The sequence below is a fragment of the Pseudonaja textilis genome, chromosome 5 (assembly GCF_049901715.1).
Source record: "Pseudonaja textilis isolate UNSWEBS1 chromosome 5, rPseTex1.2, whole genome shotgun sequence".
NCBI classification, from domain to species: Eukaryota; Metazoa; Chordata; class Lepidosauria; order Squamata; family Elapidae; genus Pseudonaja; species Pseudonaja textilis.
The window spans coordinates 67507114-67531461 of record NC_141994.1 but is presented as its reverse complement, the minus strand read 5'-3'; the positions used below and the strand labels follow the sequence as shown (position 1 = coordinate 67531461).

The 24348-nt window shown below is 44.7% G+C and overlaps 1 protein-coding gene across 1 annotated transcript in view; it reads right to left on the bottom strand.

Moving 5' to 3' along the window:
• LOC113442032 (sulfotransferase 1C2-like) overlaps positions 1 to 23377 on the bottom strand; it is a 32019-nt gene extending 8642 nt beyond the window's left edge. Inside the window, exon 1 of the mRNA XM_087935613.1 lies at positions 23319 to 23377. Coding sequence (XP_087791739.1) covers positions 23319 to 23377 — 59 coding nt within the window. The remainder of the gene's footprint in view (positions 1 to 23318) is intronic.
• Between the last annotated feature and the right edge of the window lie 971 nt (positions 23378 to 24348).

Below are 24348 nucleotides of genomic sequence, written 5' to 3'. Positions count from 1 at the left end.
CTGTACCGTCTGCCAGATAGTAATAGTTCAAACAAAGGGTTCCCAGGTTCTTTGAGAATGTTTTGAACTTTCTTAAGGCAGCGTGAGCTATAAAGCTCTTCCAAAGAGGGAGGGAGCAACCAATGATCTTCTGGGCAATGACATTAACCCTCTGGAGTGCTTTCCTATCTGCCACTGTACAATTGGCAAACCATACAGAGGTGCAGTAAGTTAAGATACTCCCTATGGTGCAGCGGTAGAAGGTCCCCAGCAGTTTTCCATTCAGTTGTTGTTTTCTGAGAAGTCTCAGGTAGTATAATCTCTGCTGGGCCCTTTTGACCAGGGCTGCAATGTGGGCATCCCAGGTCAGGTCCTCTTTTAGGGTAACACCCAGAAACTTAAAACTGGCCACTTGCTCCACTCGGTCTCGATTGATAAGCAAGGGCTGGATGTCTGATCTGTTCCTTCTATAATCCACTATAAGCTCCTTGGTCTTATTGGTGTTGAGGACCATGTTATTGTCTCCACACCACGAAAGCAACCTGTCCACCTCATCTCAGTAGGCAGACGCATCCCCCCTGGAGATGAGTCCCACCACTGTTGTATCATCTGCAAATTTAGCAATAGGATTACTAACATGAGTGGGAATGCAGTCGTGCCCATAAAGAGTATAGAGTAAGGGACTCAACACCCAACCCTGTGGTGTACCAGTGTTAAGAATAAGGGCTGAAGAGGTATGATTACCTAATCTGACCCTCCGTGAGTGGCCAGACAGGAAATCCATAATCCAAAGGCAGATTGAATTAGAAAGCCCAAGGTCCAGAACTAAACGTAGAACTAAAACCAGAGGTGGCATTCAGCAGGTTCTGACCAGTTCTGGAGAACCGGTAGCGGAAATTTTGAGTAGTTTGGACAACCGGCAAATCCCAACTCTGACTGGCCCCACCCCTATCTATTCTCTGCCTCCCAAGTCCCAGCTGATTGGCTGGGTCTTCTTTTGTTGCCCTGCACAGGAGAACGGAGCTGGAAAGCAGGTTAGTGGGGTGGGGAGGGAATGGGGATTTTACAGTATCCTTCCCCTGCCACACCCACCAAGCAACTCCCACAGAACCGGTAGTAAAAATCCCATCACTGACTAAAACCCACAAAAGGCATCTTCACATAGCGCCCCCCCCCCTCGCTGTTCTAGGTGAGTCAGAGCAGTGTGAAGAGTGATGGCTATAGCGTCCTCTGTACTTCTATTTTTTCTGTATGCAAACTGCTGTTTATCAAATATATGAGGAAGACCAGAAATGATGTGCCGGCAGAGCAATTTCTCAAAGCACTTCATGCTGATAGGAGAGAGTGCCACTGGTCTGTAATCGTTGAGGTTATTGATAGGGAACTTCTTTGTCAGTGGAAAAATGGTGGAAACCTTCAAACAAGATGGAATAGTGGACTGGCATAAAGACCGATTGAAGATCCTGGTAAAGACTCCAGCCAACTGATCAGCACAGTCTCTGAGCACCCGGCCAGAGATACCGTCAGGACCGGCAGCCTTTCTAGGGTCCACAGCCCTCAGAATGCTCCTCACCTCCTGTTCCTCCACAATGAGGTGAGGGCTACAATTGGCTGGTAGTTGTGTTTTATCTGTCTCTGATGTCTCCACTTCAAAACGAGCAAAGAAATGATTCAGTTCCTCTGCCAATGAAGCATCCCCCTCAGCAGGGATGACATTGGTCGGTTGATGGTTTGTAATTTGTTGAATCCCTCGCCACACCTGCCTCATGTTATTGCTATAAAGATTATCCTCAATCTTCCTCTTATAATCAGTCTTGGCCTTCCGAATTCCTTTCTTCAGATTAGCTCTGGCAACACCGTATCTTGCCCCATCACCGGACCTAAAGGCCTTGGTCCTGTCATGCAAGAGGCGCTGGACTTCCTTGGTCATCCAGGGTTTCTGATTGGGATAGATCCTAATACGTTTATCCACAGTGATAGTATCTGTGCAGTGTTTGATATAGCACAGAACAGTTGCAGTGTGCACCTCTAGGTCAGGGTGGTAAAAGATGTCCCAATTTGTGTTCTCAAAACAATCCTGAAGTTGTTGGGAAGCATCTTCTGGCCAAGATTTCACTGTCTTTATTATAGGCAGAGCCCGTCTCCTAAGAGGGATGTAAGCTGGTGCTAAAAGCAGTGACATATGGTCTGATTGTCCCAAATGTGCTAATTGTATAACCTTATAGCCATGTTTGATGTTGGTATATACTTTGTCCAATATGTTTGCTCCTCTAGTAGCACACTTAACATGCTGATAGAATTTAGGGAGCGCTTCTTTTAAATCAGCTTGATAAAAGTCCCCCACTACGGTAAGCACAGCATCAGGATACTTATTCTGCTGATTACTAACAATGTTATACAAGAATCCCAAAGCTATGGTAGTATTGGCATCAGGTGCTACCAACCTGCCTTCCATGGAGGACCTGTATACTGGACGAGTCAAAAAGAGGGCTGTGAAAATATCTACAGACCCCTCACATCCCGGACATGAACTGTTTCAACTCCTACTCTCAAAACAACGCTATACAGCACTGCCCACCAGAACAACTAGACACAAGGACAGTTTTTTCCTGAACGCCATCACTCTGCTAAATAAATAATTTCCTTAACACTGTCCAACTATTACTAAGTCTGCATTACTATCACTATTAATCTTCTCATCGTTCTTATCACCCACCTCCTCCCACTTATGACTGTATGACCATAACTTTGTCACTCATATCCTTACGATCTATATTGACTGTTTCCTAGTATGATTTGATTGCTTATTGTACCCTATGACTATCATTAAGTGTTGTACCTTATGATTCTTGACTCTTGATGAATGTATCTTTTCTTTTATGTACACTGAGAGCATTTGCACCAAGACAAATTCCTTGTGTGTCCAATCACATTTGGCCAATAAAGAATTGACGATGATGATGAAATAGATTAAGTCCAACCCTCCTTGAATTCTGTTGACTCGTATTTAGGTCCCAGCAGGTGCTGACATTAGTTGACAAGTTTCCCGTACATAGGCATAATTAGCAATAATTCAGTTTAATTGGACGTTCATATGTGGACCTGATCCACATTTTGGATGCTCAGAAACCTGCCCAAATTTACAGTCATTTGCAGTGCCTGGTGATCACATGACCAGTCTTTATAACGTTTTTGCTAGAACCCAGGGTTTATTTCCAGTTTCTGGAATTCTCAAAAAAGGCTCCAAATTAAGCTCTTTTTTCTGTTTTTGGACAATATCCAGTAGTCACAAAAAAAAATCCAATTGGGTTGGATTCACATGACTAGTTATGCACTTAAAGAACCAACAACCTAATTAATATTAAAACCAACATAGCTTAAGTTTATTGTGAGTGTGAATGCAGTTCTCAAGCCTTTAACCTGGTTCCTTGCATTCCTTGCATTTCTCATAGTACAGAATTTTTAGCCCACCTTTCAACAATACTGAATGAATTCAGCCAACCTCTTGCACGCAATCTTTTCTAATTCATCTAACAAATTCTCTTTCAGCCAAATTCCAAACGAACCTTACCAGATTTGGGGTAGGAAACCAACAGAATATCATCTTCTCTAGCATCAAATGAAACCAAAGCATTTAAAAGTTCCGGTGAGGATCTTGTAGTAAACCTGATGCCATTAAAAGTGTGCGTGAGTTTTTCTTCCTTCCACGACATTTGCAATCTAAATCAGAGGCTGCCACTGCAAAGAGACAAGTCGAAAAAGCTCCTTGCAGACCAAATGGTTATAATTGACCACGGAGAGCATCAGCAAAGACATATTTATGTACTTTGGACAATCTTTTAAAAAAAGTATTTGGAGGATTATCTTTTATGGATTACTCTACCTGTAAAGCAATATAAAGGTTATCCAGATAAGCCACGCTTGCAAAAGCAAATAAACCAAGAAATTTAGTTCATACGATACCTGGCCTCCTGGAGATAAGGAGGCCAGAGAACCCACAAATGAAAAGTAGGGTGTGCAGGGAACTTATTAACAAAGTGTGACCTCAGCACAAGAGCCATGGCCCATGTCAGTTCAGGAGCTGAGTTCCTAATGAACCATGGTGGCACGTGAGTGTTGAAACTACCTTAAGTCTGGCTGGAAAATTCCATCATTGGAGGGCTGATAAGGGGATGGAAATAGCAATAGCAATAGCACTTAGGCTTATATACTGCTTCATAGTCAATGGTGGGATACAACCAATGTAGCAACCGGTTCGGTGAACACATGCTTTTGCGCCAGCACGTCATTTTAAAACTGCCCATTTCCATTCCTAATACTTACCTTCTGCTGTAGGTATTTACTGGTGAGTAAATACCTCGACTATGTATCAGAATGATCAAACAAATGGCAACTTCAAATCTCAACAAATAAATGCTCTGTCTTACATATTGGCAAAAAAATAAATAAATCAGAAAAGAAAATACAAGCTGAATAGTCAAGACCTTGTTGATGATCCAAGCTCTGTAAAGGACCTTGGAATACACATCTAGATCCCACTGTAACTACATAGCCAAAAAGACATTAAGAGTTGTTAACCTAATCCTACGTAGCTTTTTCTCTGGTAATATCACACTACTAACTAGAGCATACAAAACATTTGCTAGACCAAACATTTGCTAGCTACTCGAATACAGCTCATCAGTCTGGAACCCACATTACGTATCTGATATTAGCACAGTTGAGAAAGTCCAGAAATATTTCACAAGAAGAGTTCTCCACTCCTCTACTGGTTGTAGAATGCCTTATGCCACCAGATTTGAAATTCTAGACCTAGAAAACCTTGAATTACGCCGCCTTCGGTCCGATCTAAGTATACTATATAAAATCATACATTGCAATGTCCTACCTGTCAATGAATACTTCAGCTTCAACCATAACAACACAAGAGCGCACAATAGATACAAACTCAAGGTTAATCGCACCAAACTTGATTGCAGGAAATACGACTTCAGCAACAGAGTGGTCAATGTCTGGAACTTTACTTTACCTGACTCTGTGGTTTCTTCCCCAAACCCCCAAAACTTTAACCTTAGACTGTCTACTATTGACCTCACCCCTTTCCTAAGAGGCCTGTAGGGGGTGTGTATAAGCACACCAACATGCCTACCATCCCTGTCCTATTGTTTCTTTTATTTTTTTATTTTTCTTATATGTATCCATGTATTCATAACTATGTTTTTACATATACCTATTATCCTGTAAGCAATTGACAAACCAAATAAAATAAAATAAAATAAAAATAAATAAAACAGCTGAGGCTATGCCGTGCAAATTAGCTGAGCTGCAAAACATGGAAATAAAGAATAGACTAAGGCAGGGGCAGGTGGGCAGGGCCAAATGATCACCAGAACTATCGATTCGCTCAAACTGGTCCAAACCGGCAGAATTCTACCACTGTTCATAGTGCTTTACAGCCCTCTCTAAGCAGTTTAGTCAGCCTATTGCCCCCAACAATCTGGGTCCTTATTTTACTGACTTCAGAAGGATGGAAGGCTGAGTCAACCTTGAGCCAGTTAGGATCGAACTCCAGGCTGTGGGCCAAGTCAGCCTGCAATACTGCATTCTAACCACTGCACCACTATGGCAGAGATAGCAATAACACTTGGGCTTATATACCGCTTCACAGTGCTTTACAATCAGTGTATTGCCTTCCTCCCCAACAAACTGGGTCTTCATTTTACCAACCTCGGAAAGGTCAGGATTGAACTCTTGGCAGTGGGCAGAGTCAGCCTTCAATACCCCATTCTAACCACTACGCCGCCACCATAGCTCTAATGCTTGGGATTTTAGAAACCTTAAAAAATTCATCCTTTTTCTCTGACTCTAGAAATATCAGTAGTAGCTAAAACTTGACAAAAAAACCCACCATAAAGCCATTTTTTTCTCCTGTTCTTCTTACAGGAAGATTCAAGACAGGGATGGGTAGTTCCACACGAGAGGCAAACTTTGCCTTCCTAGGGGATGTTGGGGGCTTGTCAGTGATGGTATGGGGTTTCCAGAATGGGGGGGGGTGGAGAATATGCCTGGGCCCATTTGGGGGTGTGGAGTGCCCCTTGGAGGTGAGCATAGGGTAATAACCAATGCAAACTCAAGCTGTTAGATCATGTGGGCTATCTCACAATGCAAATTCAAAAGGCGGAGCTTGCATGATGATGTCATAATGCATATTTTATCAGGTTAGCATCATCATGGGAAAAGACAGGTGCCCCTTAAAATGGATGAATGACACCAGTTTTGTCCCCAAACTCCCCAGAATGGGATATCCCTTACACAACAACAACAAGGCTATAGGCCTTCCCACTTCTCGGTGCTCTGAGGATCCCAGAAGAGACATGAGTTTGCAGGGGAGTGAAAAATGGGGGCTTAACGATGGCAGCCACAACTACTACACAAACATTGATTTTGTTCCTGTAAACTTATAATAAGGTAGTATGGGCATTCATAGCTCAGCCCCGCTGGTCTGTTCTATCTGAAGATCAATCATGCAAGTCTTAATGCAGTCCAGTGGTAATATGCTACTGATTCGGACCGGTTCATCGAAACTGGTAGTAAAAAAAACCCCTCTGACGTTCAGCTGAGAGGAGGAAAAAAAAGCCGACTATCAGCTGAAAGGAGAAAGGAGAGAAAAGTCAGGATCGGCCCTTCCACCAGCCCCTGCACTTTTCTCTCCCTTATCCTTTATCCTCTCAGCTGATTGGCACTGCAGGCCTTAGCTGGTGTGGGGAAAGTTGCACGTGTGTGTTAGGTGCATGTGCACGATCAGCCAACCGGCAGTGGAACAGGTAGGATCCCACTGCTGTCACAGTCCCTCTATCTTCACAAGTAGGAGTCTCCAAACTTGGCAACTTTAGGAGTTGTGGACTTCAACTCCCAGAATTCCTCAGCCAGCCATGAGGAATTCTGGGATTTGAAGTCCATCGGTCTTAAAGTTGCTACATTTGGAGACCCCTACTCATGCAGTTAGATGTAGGAAGGAAGTAAATGGCACACACTTTAAGATTGATGGACTTCAACTCCCAGAATTCCTCAGCCAGCCGTGGGGAATTCTGGGACTTGAAGTTTGCATGTCTTAAAGTTGGAGACCCCTAATCATGAGGATCAGGGGGGTTCGTGCCTGAGACACTTTCTCAAATTACGTTTCTTCCCGGGACTCAGATTCCTTTTATCTGACTGCTGCCTTAGTTACAGCACTTCCTCCTGTTCCCAAAAGTTATTCCTACTGCCCATTACATAAACCTAGCCTCCTTTGAAGCCTTAACTAGATATCTGTCACCTGTTTCATTTGAAAATATACAGAAATCTGTTTATGAATATCAATAAAAATAAATAAAAATTCATTTTCCAGGGCTCTTTTTGTTTGTTTGTTTGTCAAACATGTACAAGATAACAAGTATAAGTATGAACATAAACAAGAACAAAGGAAGTAGTTGTTGTTAGTTGCGACCCATCGTGACCCCATGGACAACGTTCCTCCATGACTTCCTGTCCTCTCCATCCCTGGAGTCCATTTAAGCTTACGCCGACTGCTTCAGTGATTCCATCCAGCCACCTCAATCTCTGTCCTCCCCTTCTTTTATTGCCCTCAATTGTTCCCAGCATTAAGCTCTTCTCCAGGGAGTCCTTCCTTCTCATGAGGTGGAACTAAATACAGATAAATGGGGGAAGTTAAGACAGGGATGGTAGGCATGCTGGTGTGCTTATGCACACTCCCTTTAAGGACCTCTTAGGAATGGGGTGAGCTGCCACAACGGAGTTGGGTAGGGCGTTCCAGGCATTGGCCACTCTGTGGCTGAAGTCGTGTTTTCTGCAATCGAGTTTGGAGCGGTTTTACCTTGAGTTTGTATTGGTTGTTTGCCCCGTGTGTTGTATTGATTGAAGCTGAAGAAGTCATTGATAGGCAAGATGTTATAGCAGACAATTTTGTGAACTATGCTTAGATCGGATCGCAGGTTTCTTTTTTCTTTTTCCCTGCCACTCATGTTAACATCTCATGTCCATAAAGATGCAATCCTCATTATTTCTGGGCTTGCAAATATTTGCAAATTCACTTATTTGCAAAAATGTTCTTATAACCCAGCAATCAGTACTCATGGCACAGTCACATTTACTTGTGGATATGAGAACTTGGCAAAATGTTGGAATTGACCTACATGCTGAATTTTCAACCTTCACTAATTCAATATCTTTCAGTATTTGTATACTGAAATCAGTAATTTAAGTATTTGTGTGGGGTCCTTGATGCTCTCTGAGCTTGGTGGTGTTCTTGTAGATGTTTCATTACCAAACTAAGCAACATCGTCAATGTTACTGCTGATAACACTGCAGGAAAACCACCAATCTCAGAGAACACCACAATTCAGCTCTGAGCTACTAATGTTCTCTTCTACCACTATTTGTGCCGTTCTCGCTGAACTTAAATACTGTGAATGCAGTGGAACCCTGGGTTGCGAACGCTCCTATCCGCAACCAAATTGGATGACGACCAGAATTTTCAGAACAGTTTTCTTCTGGTCGCGAACAGATCTTTGGGTGGTGACCAAGTAAACCCCAAAATTGCCATGGAGATTTCTCCTTTGGCGCCATTTTGGTGGGGTCGTGCCTGCACAGACAGTCATGCTGTCTACTGGAATGGACTACGGTCGTGACCCAAATTTCCACTGTAATTGCAACTGATTTTCACTGATGTCCTTGCTGGGATTACAGCAAACGCTTAAATGTCAAGAGGTTATTGCCAATCATTAATCAATAACCTTCACTCTAACGTTAATCTATTTGGCAGGAAAAATGTGCGAGACCTAAATGGGTCTAATTGATTGGTGTACGAAACTCATTGGTGGTCAAAAAAGGAAAAGGAAAAAGCTTCCCTGTCTAGTTACGTCTGACTCTAGGGCAGCATTGTCCAAATACATTTTCTGTGGCCATGTGGCCAGCATGGCTGTACACCAAAGGCACATGGAACACTGCTACCATCCCACCGGAATGGTACTATTAATCTACTCCCATTTGCATGCTTTCAAACTGCTAGGTTGGCAAGGACCTGCTGCAAGGAATGGGAGCTCACTCCATTGCACGGTGCTGGAGTCTTGAACCTGGACTGTCAGCTCCACAGCTGACAGCTCAGCATCTTTAATTGCTGAGCCATCTTGCCCCCTAAAAAAAGGAACAAGAACCAAATCCAGTAAGACCATTAGAAAGAGAGCAAAAAGAGAGCTCAAAATGCAGTAGGTTTCAAGCCAACTTTATCTCTACAAATGTACAAACTTGAAAATACCCATTTGAAAATTTTGAGAATATCTAAGGGCTTTCTTTCTTTCTTTCTTTCTTTCTTTCTTTCTTTCTTTCTTTCTTTCTTTCTTTCTTTTTTCTTTCTTTCTTTCTTTTTCTTTCTTTTTTCTTTCTTTCTCTCTCTCTCTCTCCTTCCTCCCACTTTCTTTCTCTTTCTTTTTTCTCTCTCTCCCCCTCTCCTTTCTTTCTTTTCTTTCTCTCATCCTCCCTCCCTTTCTCCCCCGCTCTTTCTTTCTCTCCCTCCTCCTGCTGCTCCTCTTCTTTTCTTTCTCTCTCTCTCTTTCTCTCCCTCCCTTCTTTCGTTCTTTTCTTTCTTTCCTCATGCTCCCTCCCTTACTTTCCCCCTCCTTCCTTCCCTGTCTTTCTTTCTCTCTCCCTCTCCCTCCTCCTCCTCTTCTTTTCTTTCACTCTTTCTTTTTCTTTCTCCTTCCCTCCCCCTTCCTCCTCCTTATTTCTTTCTTTCTTTCTCTCTCCTTCCCTCCCTCCCTCCTTCCTCCTCATTTATTTATTTTCTTCCTTCCTTGCTTGCTTTTTTCTTTTCATTCCTTTGTTTTCTTTCCTTTCCTTTAACTCAGTATTTCATAGGTCATCCTGACTATTTTTGTTCCAAGGGTGAAGGTACATTTATAAACAAATAAAAGAAGATCGCACAGCAGGAACCGGTAAGGAATATCTGGAAAATCGTTGAGTGATTTATGGCTCAAAGAACAGAGGAAAGTTAATATATAAGGACAGAATGGAGATTTCACCATTGCCAAGATGTGACTCACACATGGTAATAAGGCTACAAAGGACACAGATCTATGGGCACAGGTCCATAGAAACTACATCTGCATAGAATATATGGTGTGCAAAGCTACACATTAAGAAACAATTCCTATATTTCAGTAATTCAAATTTAGCCTCCTTAAAAAAGGATAACTGGAAATCGATGATACCTAATCAAGTAAAACTTGGGGTCCAGAGGTATTCAGCAGGTATTCAGTAGGTTCATGACCAGTTCTGGAAAACTAGTAGCAGAAATTTTGAGTAGTTTGGAGAACCGGCAAATACCACCTCTGACTGGCCTCGTTCCCACCTATTCTCTGCCTCTCGAGTCCCAGCTGATTGGCTGGGTCTTCTTTGGTTGCCCTGCACAGTAGAACGGAGCTGGAAAGCAGGTTAGTGGGGTGGGGAGGGAATGGGGATTTTGCGGTATCCTTCCCCTGCCCTAACCCCTAACCCTACCCCTAACCTATGCCATGCCCACCAAGACACGCCATGTTCACCAAGACACACCCAAAGAACCAGTGGTAAAAATTTTTGAATCCCACCACTGTTGGGGTCACTGAATTTATTTTGATTCCTGGTGAATATGTCCCTATAGTTCTCTTCCGAATTGTATCAAACTGGTTTCTCAGAGGAAATTCCCATTGAAAAATTAGCAGGGTTTGTCTTTCTGCGAACAGTGTGCACTCAAAGGTTGAGATGAGCTTACTTTAAATTGGGTTAAATCTCATTTCATTCTGAGCATCTAAAATATCCATCATGGTAACAGAGCAAAGTTTAACTAAAACAGCGAGGTTTGGTCTTTATTGGTTAGTGTCTTTAGCTTCCCTTTTCATAGTTTTTCTTTAAACTGGACTTGGACACAACAGAAGTAGTCCTGGCTGCACCCCACCTATCCAGTTGATGACAGAGTGAGAATGTTGACATTAAGACACAGCCTTCCCTTAAATATTGGGAGCTCTTGGAACCGAGATAGATCCTCAGTGGTAAAATGTCTCAGTGTCAGTGAAATCAAGATAACATGAGTACAGGTAGTCCTTGGCTTCCAACTGGTCGTTTAATGACCATTCAAATGTATGATGGCCTCTGGAAGGGGGGCTTTAGAGCCCGTGAAGTACTTCTGGCTGTTGTAAAATGTCATGCCACCCACCCCATGGTCACATGATTGTAATGTAGGTCCTTGGCGACCTACTCACACTTATGACCAGTTGCCAAGCACCCTGCAATCATGTGATCACCGTTTGCTGTCTTCTCTGCTGGCTTTCCCAGAAAGTCAATGGGGAAGCCAGCAGGAAAGGTTGAAAGCTGCTCTGACTTGCCAGGGGGACTTCCCTCCTCTCTATGGACCGGTTGAAAAAGCTGCCTCTTGAGAGGAGCTGAATGCTTCCATGGGAAAACCCTACTCCATCCCTCCAGCCACCTGGAGGAATTCTCTTCTACATGCATCCTTAGATGGGATGGAGAAACAGAGCTCAGATCCTGAAGATCCGAGCTTCGTTCCTGCAGACCAATCACAATAAGATCTATCCCAACTTTTTGGTTACCAGTTTTGAGCCATAATCTTCCACCCTACCTACAAAGGGAACACACTCTACCGTGAGTCCACATTTTGGACAGAGAGGGCCGCTGGTTTGAAAGGGGAGGTCAAAGAGGCCATCTATGTCAAGATTGAACAGTCCCCTCTCAACAGAGTGGGAGAATACTACATCACCTATCCCCAGTCTACAACACAGTCTGTCATGCCCCTGTTGGAGTCTAACTCTGAGGGAGAGAAGGAACAGCTGGAGTGGGAGTGTGGCTCCGGAGGTTGTGGAGGAAACTGGGGAAGGGCACAGGTCAGCTGGGCAGTCAGAGGAAGACCCAGGCCCATCCCCTCTTCATCCTAAGGCACGCAGGGAGGAGAGGATAAGGGAGAAATGTGAATGGCGTGGTCCACGGGGGAGGAAAGGGCCCTGATTCCCTTCCTGGGCTGCAGCTGTGAGGACTGTTTTAAAGGACAAACTGCACATGACCCAGTACTGGAAGCAAAGCATGAAATAATTCTAGTCTTTCAGTTCTTATCTGAGTTCTGGCATCCTTCCCAGTGTGTGTATTTCAATATCTGTGGACGTCTTCAAGCCCTTATCCTGCCTTGTCTCATTAATTGCTTCAGTGTGGTTTGTGTTGTTTTTTTCTATTTATAATTTATATGCATTTTGAGTTTGAACGGCATTTCTTCCTTTTCGCAACTGTTTGTGGGGGAGTTTTTTCTCCAGCGAATGATAACTGGAGCTTTGAAGCCAAGTTGAAGTAATTAAAGGGACTTCACCTGTTTTTGTGACTTTGTTGCTTTTGTATCCCACCCTGGGTCATCACACAGTCCTTTCAACAATTCCAAGAAGGCTCCACACCAATTTGGATGTTTCAATATTAGAGGATTATCAGAAATAGGAAGTTGAGGTGGAAGCAGAGTCTGTCACAGACAAAGACTCTTCAACACAGAGAAAAATACTCATTACCCATTACTCACCTTGTAGTATTTGTTTCCATGGGGAAGTAGAAAGAACAATATTAATAGAGTTTTCAGGTTTTTTTTTAATTCTTTAATCTTTTAAGAAAAAGCCTATTTGATTACATTTTATTCACACTTTAAATAATCAACAAGACAAATCATTAAGGAGCATTTGAACAGAAAACTCCTTTATTCATAGTTCCCAGAAAATGCACCGAACCTCGGCATCTGGCAGAAGAGCTATTTGATACTCATATTTTATAAATATATTTATATTTCATATTTACAAATCAATGGCACAGTCAAGACTGCCTGCAAAGGAAATAGTTTCACATTTGCTCACTGAGAAGGTAATTGTGACGTGCTTTTTAACATTTTTGCCATATGCTAAATAAATAACTTAAGCTATAGCATTTTCCTTCCCCAGATGGAGGGAAGCTGGATTCAGGGCCCATTCTCAGGGTCATTCTTTTATTCTGTCCACTTAATGACCTGAGATATTGCTTAAGGATGGCAATTGGGATTTGCTGGGATTGCAGTCACTGAGTGAAGCATTCACACACGGGTGTCTCACTTAACAATCATGTCATTCAATGGCCAAGATTCCACTCCCAATTTTGGCCATAGGCTGGCATGTAAGTGTTGTGGTTTGTCAGATGAGTCAGAGGAAGTGAAGGGGGTGCCTGGGTTACCATCGGGGCCCACAGGCCTCAGGATCAGATGCAGAGCAGGGCCCATCTACTTGTGCTCAGGTGAAGCGACAGCTGCTTTTGGGCCCTGAGCTGAGCAAGGAATACCTGAGCTCTGTCCAGGTGCATAGAGAAGTGCGGAGAGGAGAGCGATGCAGGACTGATGGCCAGCTATCCAGAAAAAGAAGGAGACGTTAACAAGCCCCTCCCTGGCTGGGATATAAGGTGAAGGGGTGTGGGAGGTGTGGTTGTCGGACCCAACCATTCAAACGCCAGAAGAGTTCAGCGGCGGATTCCGTGGCAGGGTTTCCTTGCCACTAGTCAGTTGGTCAGGAGTCTGTTGGGATTGAAGTGCTAATTGAGGCTCCCTGAGGTAAACTCACCGCTATGGCTTGTGAATCACCTAAGGATGTGTGACCTGGAGCTTTGTCAGTGAATGCTGTGTATTCCTGCCTTTCAAAATAAAAAAAAGTAGGCTTTTGAGTGGGGCTTGTGAGGGCTGGGCGGGAACAGTAAGTAAGTGAAATGTCCCTGTGAGTTTAGCAACTGGCTAAGCGGCAGAGAGGCAACCCATTGTACTGCTGACCTCCCCTTGGTAATTACCCTTGTCAACTGAAGCATATCGTGACGATTCTCGGCAGAGCAGGTAAGCAAACTAGCCACGGTGGAAAATTACCCACAGAAACGCTTAGATGTGTTCAAGTAGAGCTGAACCTCTCATAAACCTTTTAGTTTGGAGAGGATTAAACTCCTTGAACTCAATGCTTCTGTGATCATCCCAGTCAGCAGCTGGGAAGAAGATAAGGAAATTATGAACGGTGGAAAACCGTTGAGGGCACTATGTGTTTCCTCCTGAAGAAAACAAGTCTGTTTGAGTAAAAAGCGAAGTGGGTGACCCGAGGAAGCCGATATATTTACGAAAAAGGTTCTCAGAAACATCAGAGTAGGGTCTCATTTTCAAAATAATGGTTTATCCACTCTTCATGAATGGAAGCCATCACCTGAGTTGATGGAAATAGGAAGCAGTGGTGGGATTCAAAAATTTTTTACTACTGGTTCTGTGGACATGGCTTGGTGGGCGTGGCAGAGGAAGGTTACTGCACAATCCCCATTCCTTCCCCACCCCGCTAACCTGCTTTCCAGCTCCGTTCTCCTGTGTAGGGAAACCAAAGAAGACCCAGCCAATCAGCTGGGACTCAGGAGGCAGAGACAAGATGGCAGGGCCAGTCAGAGATGGTATTTGCTGGTGCTTTGAACTACTCAAAATTTCCGCTACTGGTTCTCCAGAACTGGTCAGCACCTGCTGAATACCTACCTCTGCTTGGAAGGATTCGTAAACATAGCAGCTAGTGATGACAGAGGAGAAAAGAGTTCAGATTTGTGGATGGCGCACAAAAAAGCCAACACAGTTCTAGGCTGCATAAACAGAAGGATAGAATCAAGGTCACGTGAAGTGTTAATATCACTTTGGTAAGGCCACATTTGGAATGCTGCATCCGCTTTGGGTCGCCACGATGTAAAAAAGATGTGGAGACTCTAGAAAGAGTGCAGAGAAGAGCAACCAAGATGATTAGGGTGGCGTTCTGACCCAAGCCTTGTTCAAATTAAACAAACACAAACTATGTATAAAAGCTATCCTTTTTTAACGCGGCACTGGGAATTCAGTGCATTCCCAGGCAAGAGACATTTAAATCTAATTGTCTGATATCAAAAGCAAGTCCTTTCAAGGTTGCAAAAGGCTGCCAAGAAGAGAAGACTAATTACTGATTAAATATCCATCGACAGAAGTTTCAAAAACAATCCAGAGTAAGCAGGGCTTCAACAAGGACTCTGAGTCTAAAGAACTTCTTTGCTTCCTGCAAAGAACACATCCCCAAGGGCTGGTTTTTATCCCTTCTGGGAGGGGCCATCATCTTCCAGCCTTACTCCTGAGTCACCTGTGCTGCTGCAGCTGCTCTTTCCTTCAAGAGGCCCTGGGCACAGGCTCCCCGGGGTCCTCTGCATCACTGCTGCCAGACTCCACAAGCTCCGAAGGGAGCACCCCACTCTCCAATAGTCCTGGCCCCATCCCTGCATCACACGCATTTCTCTCATCCGAGTCCTCGCTATCAGAAACCTCTGCCGTCCGCACCTGCTGCCCGTGAAACACAACAGGTGGGGACTGGAGGTCAAAACATATAAAGAAAGGTTGCAGGAATTGCATATTTCCAGTTTAGTGAAAAGAAGGACTAGGGGTGACATCATAGCAGTCTTCCAACATCTCAGGGGCTGCCCCAAAGAAGAAGGAGTCAAGCTATTCTCCAAAGCACCTGAGGGCAGGACAAGAAGCAATAAGGATGGAAACTAATCAAGGAGAGAAGCAACCTAGAACTAAGGAGGAATTTCCTGACAGTGAGAACAATTAATCAGTGGAAGAACTTGTCTCCAGAAGTTGTGAATGCTCCAACACTGGAAGCTTTAAAAAAGATGTTGGATAACCATTTGTCTGAGATGGCAGAGGTTTGCTGCCTGAGGAGGGGGCTGGACTAGAAGACCTCCAAGGTCCCTTCCAACTCTGTTATTCCATTCTATTTTGGTTGTTATTTGTGGTCTTTCTGGTTTTTCATACATAGGTAGTTTTTGACTTACATCCGTTTGTGTAGTGACTGTTTGGATGCTTGGCAACTGGCTCATATCAATGACGGTTGCAGTGTCCCGGTGCCTTCCACAAGCATCCTCCATGGGGAGGCCTGATTCACTTAACAACTGTGTTACTAACCTACCACCTGCTGTGATTCACTTAACAACTGTGGCAAGAAAGGTGGCAAAATGGGGCTGAGCTTACTCAACAACTGTCTTGCTCAGCGACAGAAATCTTGGCCTCGGTTGTGGTTGTAAGTCAATGCTACCTGCACCACTTGGTCATTTCAACCGGGGGTCTCCAACTTTGGCAACTTTAAGACTTGTGGACTTCAACTCCCAGAGTTCCTCAGCCAGCAAGGCCTACTCCAGCTCCCGCTCACCTAGCAGTTCGAAAGCACGCAAAAGTTAGTAGATAAATAGATTAGGTTTTTTTTTTAAAAAAAGATGTGAATCAATATGGTTGCCATCATCGGTTTAATTAGAAACACCCACAGCCTGCCAGCCTGCCAGCCCACTTTTAAAACCCAGACAGGATTCTATTATGCTCACTTGGACTGAAAAAAATCAGCAACATCATGCTATTAAAACCGCAGCCAGGGGCAAGCGTCTAGCTACCCTACCTTGGCTTACCTCTGAAGCTTAAAGTAGCTTGCTAAGTGTTTGGATGCAGCCGGTTGGGAATTCTAGAGCCGTAGGCATAATCAGGAGATATCAAAAAGGCATTTCAGGTTAGCAGGTCTCCTTTTTGATCCTGCTAAAAAAAACCACCCCGATGATATAATCCCTAGCACTTGAGTTCAGCCAGAGGACATAATATCCTTTTTAAAAGGCAATAAGGTACAATATATAACTTAAACCTGCAATAAAACGTTCCGTTCTGGTTGTCTTGCTTTGTTTTTTTCCCCTAGAGCAGAATTTCTCAACCTTGGCAATTTGAAGATGGGTGGAATTCAACTCCCGTGTTGGCTGTGGAGTTCTGGGAGTTGACATCCACCCACTTTCAAGTTGTCAAGGTTGAGATACATTGCTGTAGAATAGGGGTGTCAAACTGGTGACCTGCAGGCTGGATGTGTCATGCCCTGGCCATGCCCATCCCAGTGTTCTGACCAAGGCTTCCGAGACCATAATTACACACATGCTTATTTTAAAAACAAGTCTTGTTTTATTGCAACGCTGGGAATTATTTTAATTCCCAGCCGGTAATGAATCTCAAACAGTCCCTCAAGATAAGCACCCACCTTTTTTCCCTGTGAAGTGCTGCCAAAAACAGAAGTATCAAATGAACTAGAAAAAAAACCCTAACTAAAGAACAAAGAGCTTCAAGAATGAATCTGAACTGAACGAACGACTTTGCTTCCTGCAAAGATTTTGTCATCCTTGCCTGTCCTTATGGGAGGAGCAATCACCACCCAGCCTTACTCGCGAGTCACCCCTTTTGTCTCAGCTGCTCTTGCCTTCTAGCAGCTCTGTGCACACGCTCACTGGGAACAGGCTCCCCTTGTTCCTCTGCCTTGCTGCTGCCAGACTCCAGAGGCTCCAGAGGCAGCACCCCACTCCCAGATGGCCCTGGCCCCATCTCTGCATCACATGCAGGACCTTCGTCCGAGTCCTCTCCAGAGTCCCAGACTGGTCCCCGTTCTTCCCCACTGTCCGATTCTGCTGCCGTCTGCACCGGCTGCCGGTGAACCACAACACCTACCTCCACAAAGGAGGGAAAATGTCACAAAACACACAACAACAACATGATGCAGAGAGTTTGACACTCATGCTCTAGAACCGTGATGGCGAACCTATGGCACATGTGCCAGAGGTGGCACCCAGAGCCCTCTCTGTGGGCATGAGAGCCGTCACCCCAACTTAGCTTTGCTGCACCTGCGTGTGCATGCCCTCCCCTGCCAGCCAGCTGGCCTTCAGGTCTCTGCTGTGCATGCACGGGGTGGGGGTACATGCATGGTGGGTGGGGCACATGTGTGGGGATGGGGTGCGTGCACAGGGTGCATGTGTAGAGGGCATCTGTGCATGCATGGGGTGACACATGCACATGAGCGGGGGTGCAGGACACATGCCCAAGGGACGTACATGTATTGCATTTTGGGGGTGCGTGCATGCACTTTGGGCCCTCGGTGCCGAAAAGATTAGCCATCACAGCTCTAGAATGTTGCTCTAGAATATTGCAGTAGTAATCCATGCTGTTGGAGATTCTTTACCTCAGGGGTCCCCAACTACCAAGCCATGGACCGGTACCAGTCCGTGGAACATTTCCTACCGGGCCGCCGGTTTGCTGGGTGCCGCCATCTTGTTTGGTGAGAAAGTGCTTCCGGGTGAGCTTTTCTGGTTGGAAAGCAGCGTTTGGGTGCTGAAGGAATCCTCGCGCAAGGATTCTTTCAGCATCCAAGGCAAGGCAAGCCGAGCGACTGTCCTGAAGCCGTCCCAAAGCGAAGCCCATTGACAAAGGTACAAAGGAGGAGTTGAAGGTGGCAGGGAGAAGCGGGGGACGGCTGGCTGGCCGGTTGCTCAGCTCACCTTGCCTTGTCATGCGTGCTGATGCCGGTATCGGGCCGCGGATCATTTTGTGATGCCGGTACCGGGCTGTGGCACAAAAAAGGTTGGGGGCCACTGCTTTACCTCACTTGTCCCTTCTGACTGGCTTTTCCTCCGTTTTTTTCAATTTTTGTCATTTTGATCTCTTTTTATATTTATAATCATCAGACATTCGGTATATTTTATTGTACTGTATGTCAATCGGAGTCTACTTGAACCACGAGATGGGCAGCAAATCAATCTGATTAGTCATAACAAATTGCTCTGTGGCTCTAGAATTCAAAGCCATAGACACCTGCCCCATGACAGAGCAGCCGTAACAATTGTCGATAAGAAGGATAGAAAAATCTGGATAGGGGACGAGGCAGTACTTGGAGACAAGAGAAGAGAAGAGGAAGAACTGGAGAAGATCACCAGGAATGGGACAGCTTGCTGCAGCTAATTCGCCCTGGCCGATTTGTTGTGGGAAAATTCAGCAATTCAATTTAACTCTTTCAAATAATTTTTAAAATTATTACAATTTTTGTAATTCACATTTCATTTCATGCCTATGCCAGATTGAGAAGAACACAATTGGTGCCCAATCCAGACTGAAGACCCAGTTGACTGTGGGATGAACCATAATAATTTCTTTCCCAACCTCTCAATCCTCTGTTTTTGTTTTTGTTTTAAAATGGGGGCTCTATTTAGCTTGTAATGGCTTGAAAGGATATGCTTCAGAGGTGGTATTCAGCAGGTTCTGACCAGTTTTGGAGAACCGGTAGCGGACATTTTGAGTAGTTCAGTGAACTGGCAAATGCCACCTCTGACTGACCCCACCTCCATCTATTCTCTGCCTCCCATTGAGTCCCAGCTGATCGGCTGAGTCTTCTTTTGTTGCCCTGCACAGGAGAAAGGAGCTGGAAAGCAGGTTAGTGGGGTGGGGAGGGAATGAGGATTTTTCAGTATCCTTCCCCTGCCATTCCCACCAAGCCACATCCATCAAGCCACAGCCACATAATTGGTAGTAAAAAAATTTGAATCCCACCACTGACATGCTTGGAAAGAATCTAGGCATTATCAAGAAATGAAATCACGCAAGAGTAGAAAATAACAAAAATCTATGGACGACATCAAGATTTTTGAGATAGTTTAGTCAGCCATAAATGGCCCAAAGGAGGAAAATCCCTATATATCAGTTCTTCTCAGCTCCTTCCTTCGCCTCCTCCTGTTCAAATAGCTGATGATGGACTCAGAGCTGAGTAATTTTTGCGCCTCAGGATATGTTTTATTGTAATTATTTCTTCTTCAATGAAACAAAATGGTCTTTTCATGCATGCTTGATTCATCTGGATGAAGTTAAACATTTTATCATAAGAGTATGTGATGCTTTTTTATTTATGTACTTTACTTGTATTGAAGTGCATAAATATCGCAATGCTTCATTCTAATCACTGCACAGTGGTCAGAATGCAGTATTGCAGGAAAATTCTGCCTACTGCCAGGAGTTTGATCCTGACCGGCTCAAAGTTGACTCAACCTTCCATCCTTCCAAGGTTGGTAAATTGCTATTTTTCCTTTTTCCAAACATCATCTGTTCTGCTGTGCCGGGAGATTTAGATTAGCTAGGAAGCAGGAAATGGTCGGATTTCTTGCTTTCAAACTAGTCTTTAGATCTTCTGCTCAGCACAGCCGAACCTCCCTTAGGACTGAAGGTTTGCTTGCAAACAAATTCAATGCAGACTCACGGCAAGCAAATTTGAGAGACTGAGCTAGCCGATGGCAGATAGATAGACCACTGGATGATTCTGTGAGAAATTTAATCTGCCTGCTTTGCCTGATTTGGGGTAAAAGTTGCTCTTTCTTATAAAAAAAATTCAATATTTACATGCATGGTGTGTTGTGAGTTAATTTTATGAGTTTGCTTGCAAGCAAATTTTATGTGACAGACTGAGCTAGCCAATGGCAGATAGATAGATCTCTGAATGAATCTGTGATTTGACTTATTTTGGGTAAAAGTTGTTCTTTTTTTATAAAAGAAATCAGTATTTATATAAATATTTATAATATCTACATACAAGCCATGCCCAGCCAGTCACATGACCACCAAGCCACACCTACAAATTAGGCCAGGCCGACAGAACCGGTTAGTGGTCCCTGGGGTCTAAAATTATGAGTTTGGTGGTCCCTGAGGTCCAAAATTTGGCGACCCCTGATTTACATGATCTTGATATTATCTCTCTGTTGATGCAGCCTAGGACTGTGTTGGCTTTTGGGGGGAAGCTCTAACACATTAATGAGCCATGGTGGCGCAGTGGTTAGAATGCAATACTGCAGACTACTTCTGCTGATTGCCGGCTGTCAGGAGTTCGATCCTTATCAGCTCAAGGTTGACTCAGCCTTCCATCCTTCCAAGGTCAGTAAAATGAGGACCCAGATTGTTGTGGGGGGGCATAGGCTGACTCACCTCTGAGAGAGGGCTGTAAAGCCCTGTGAAGCGGTATATAAGTCTAAGTGCTATTGCTATGCCCATTGCCATTTGCAAGTACCATACTCTAGCCTGGTGCATTCTGGGATGAAGAAGCAGACTGTTTTTCACATTTAAAAAGACAAAAGTATATTCCCTGTCAAAAGAATGGTGGTAGGACACTTTGAGAGGTTAGAAGAACCCTGAAAATGGCTGGTTGTTGCTACATTTTTAGTGTCTTGTGAGAACTGGGGTCATTTTAATCCAATCCAAGGAAGGTTTTTTCCCATGCAAAGAGCTGCCAAGCTCAAGCGTGAGACACATAAAATCATTTATGAAACTTTAATTGAAATCTAAAGTCCAACGAAAGGTACAGGCTTTGTTGTAAAATATTATTTTTTGTTTGTTTATTTATTTAAAAGGTTTATATGGCTGCCCATCCATCCATAACTCTGGGACAATCACAACAGCTGTAAAACCAGGAGCTATAAAATGTTCCCAAAACAATAAAATAATAAAACGATCAGACAAAAACAAAAACACCTGCAACATAATCATCTTCCTATGATGCCCCATAGCAAGCTCCCCTCTCACCTCTCCTTCTTGTTTTATAATACTGCAGAGAGATAATTTCAGATTAACAGAGTTGGAAGGGAACTTGTAGGTCATGTAGTCCAACCCTCCCCACCCAAGCAGGATACTCTACCCCAGTGGCCTCCAACCTTTTTTGTGCCACGGCCCAGTACTGGCATCACAAAATGATCTGCGGCCCGGTACCGGCATCAGCACGCATGACAAGGCAAGGCGAGCCGAGCGACCGGCCAGCCAGCCGTCCCCCACTTCTCCCCGCCACCTTCAACTCCTCCTTTGTACCTTTGTCAATGGGCTTCGCTTTGGGAGGGCTTCGGGATGGTTGCTCGGCTTGCCTTGCCTTGGGTGCTGAAAGAATCCTCGCGCCTTAGTTTCGTTTGAAGCCCCCCCCCCCTTCGATGAAACTAAGGCGTGATGATTCCTTCAGGACCCAAACGCCGCTTTCCAACTGGAAAAGCTCACCCGGAAGCACTTTCTCATCAAACAAGATGGCGGCACCCAGCAAACCGGCGGCCCGGTAGGAAATGTTCCACGGACCGGTACCGGTCCACGGACCGGTGGTTGGGGACCCCTGCTCTACCCCATTTCTGCAAATGGCAGTCCAATCTCTTTTTGAAAGCCTCCAGTGATGAAGCTCCCACAACTTCTAAAGGCAAGTTCTGTTCCATTGGTTGACTGTTCTCACTGTCAGAAAGTTTCTCCTTATTTCCAGGTTGAATCTCTCCTTGTTCAGTTTCCATCCATTGTTCCTTGTCTGGCCATTGGGTGCTTTGGAAAATAGCTTGACCCCTTCATCCTCCCTGTGGCAGCCCCTTAAATATTGGAAGACCACTATCCTGTCTCCCCTGGTCCTTCTCTTTACTAGACTAGCCATGCCCAGTTCTTGCAACCGTTTGTTGTATGATTTAGTCTCCAGTCCCCTAATCATCCTGGTTGCTCTTCTCTGCACTCTTTCTCGAGCCTCAACATCTTTTTTATAATGTGGTGACCAAAACTGGATGCAGTACTCTAGGTGTGGTCTTACTAAGGCTTTATAGAGTGGTATTAGTACCTCCCTTGATCTTGATGAGGTCTTCTTACCCCATCAATCATCTGAGAACAGAACTGGAATGCAGGTAAGTGGGGTGGGGAAGGAATGGGGATTTTGCAGTAACCTTCGTCTGCCATGCCCACCAAGCCACGCCCACAGAACCAGTAGTAAAATTTTTTGAATCCCACCACTGGCCCAGTTTCTGCAACCATTCATGGTATGTTTTAGTCTCCAGGCCCCTCATCATCCTGGTTGCTCTTCTCTGCACTCTTTCTAGAGTCTCAACGTCTTTTTTATAGTATGGTCACGTGGTCAAAATTCAGATTCTTGGCAATTGACTCATATTTATGACGATTGCCATGTCCTGACCTCCTGACAAGCAATGTCCATGGGGAAGCCAGACTCATTTAATGACCGTGATATTAAATGAACAACTGCAAGGATTGACTTCACAATGGTGGCAAGAAAGGGCATAAACGGGGCAGAGCCGACTGAACAAATGTCTCACTTAGCAACAGAAATTCTGGGCTCGATTGTGGTCGCAACTCGAGGACTACACCCATATTTTAAGCCATGTCTGTTGAGTGGACAAGCGAATCACACAGTTCTTAACCAAGTCCATCTTTCCTCACTGACGTTGCTTATCAGAAGGAAAGGTGGCAGGTAACAATCCCAGGTTCCGAGGTTGCTGCAATCATCGTAAATCCCAGATCACATGACCACGGGGAATCACATGATTGTAAAGGTCATACATGTGAAGACCAGTTGCAAGTCATTTTTTTCAGTGCCTTCATAGCTTTGGACAGTTGTTAAACAAATAAGTCAAGGACTTACCTGCACCCAATTTGCTTCTGGTCAATAGCATCACCACGTCTCCTGCCGATGAATCCCATTGGTTAATTACAGGCTAATTGAAGAAGTACTTCCTTGTGTCTGTTTTAAATCTCCTGCTGAGTTGTAGTTGAGCTTTGACCACAAGTTATTAGGTTCCAGCTCTCCTAGGTAAACCAGACAAGAAAACACAACTAGGTGAGCTAAATCTACTTTGTGGTAGAGCAACATTAACAGAAGATGTGGTGATGCTATTACTAGGGATGAGATTCTGCCAGCTCAGGCCAGTTCCGGTGAACCCCTAGCTCCGATTATCAGCTGGCACGGAACTGGTTCGCTCTGACAATCGTGTGGGCCCACCCACGCGCCCCTGCGCTGTACTCACCTATATCTGCTTAGCTGATTCGCGTGGCAGAGTGGATTACTGCCCCTCAGCTGTGTTACTTCCCCGAAGTAACATTGAGGGTAAGTCATTTCGAAAGTTGCGCATGCAACACGTGCACAATGCACATATAACGCACACACAACATGCACACAACCCACACACAACGCGCGAAGTGCACAATTAGCGAACCGGTTGTTACAACCAGCAGGATCCCACCACTGGCTATTAACCAGAAAAGCCACGGTGGTGCAGTGGTTAGAATGCAGTATTGCAGGCTAACTCTGCCCCACTGCCAGCAGTTCAATCCCGATTGGCTCAAAGTTGACTCAGCCTTCCATTCTTCCAAGGTCGGTAAAATGGGGACCCAGATTGTTGGGGGAAATAGGCTGACTCTGTATACTTGCTTGGAGATGGCTGTAAAGCACTGTGAAGTGGTATGTAAGTCTAAGTGCTATTGGTATTGCTATCTTACAAGTTTGAAGGCACAGACTTCCTGCCGTCAAAGCTGCTTGATGCATTAGGGAAGGTCCTTCCTAAGTTTCTTTCTCTGACCTTTAAGTAGTGGCGGACTGCTGCCAGTGCAGACCGGTTCTACCGAACCAGTTGTTCCAACCATCAGTTGGTCCCGCCCACCCACCCCTGCCCTCT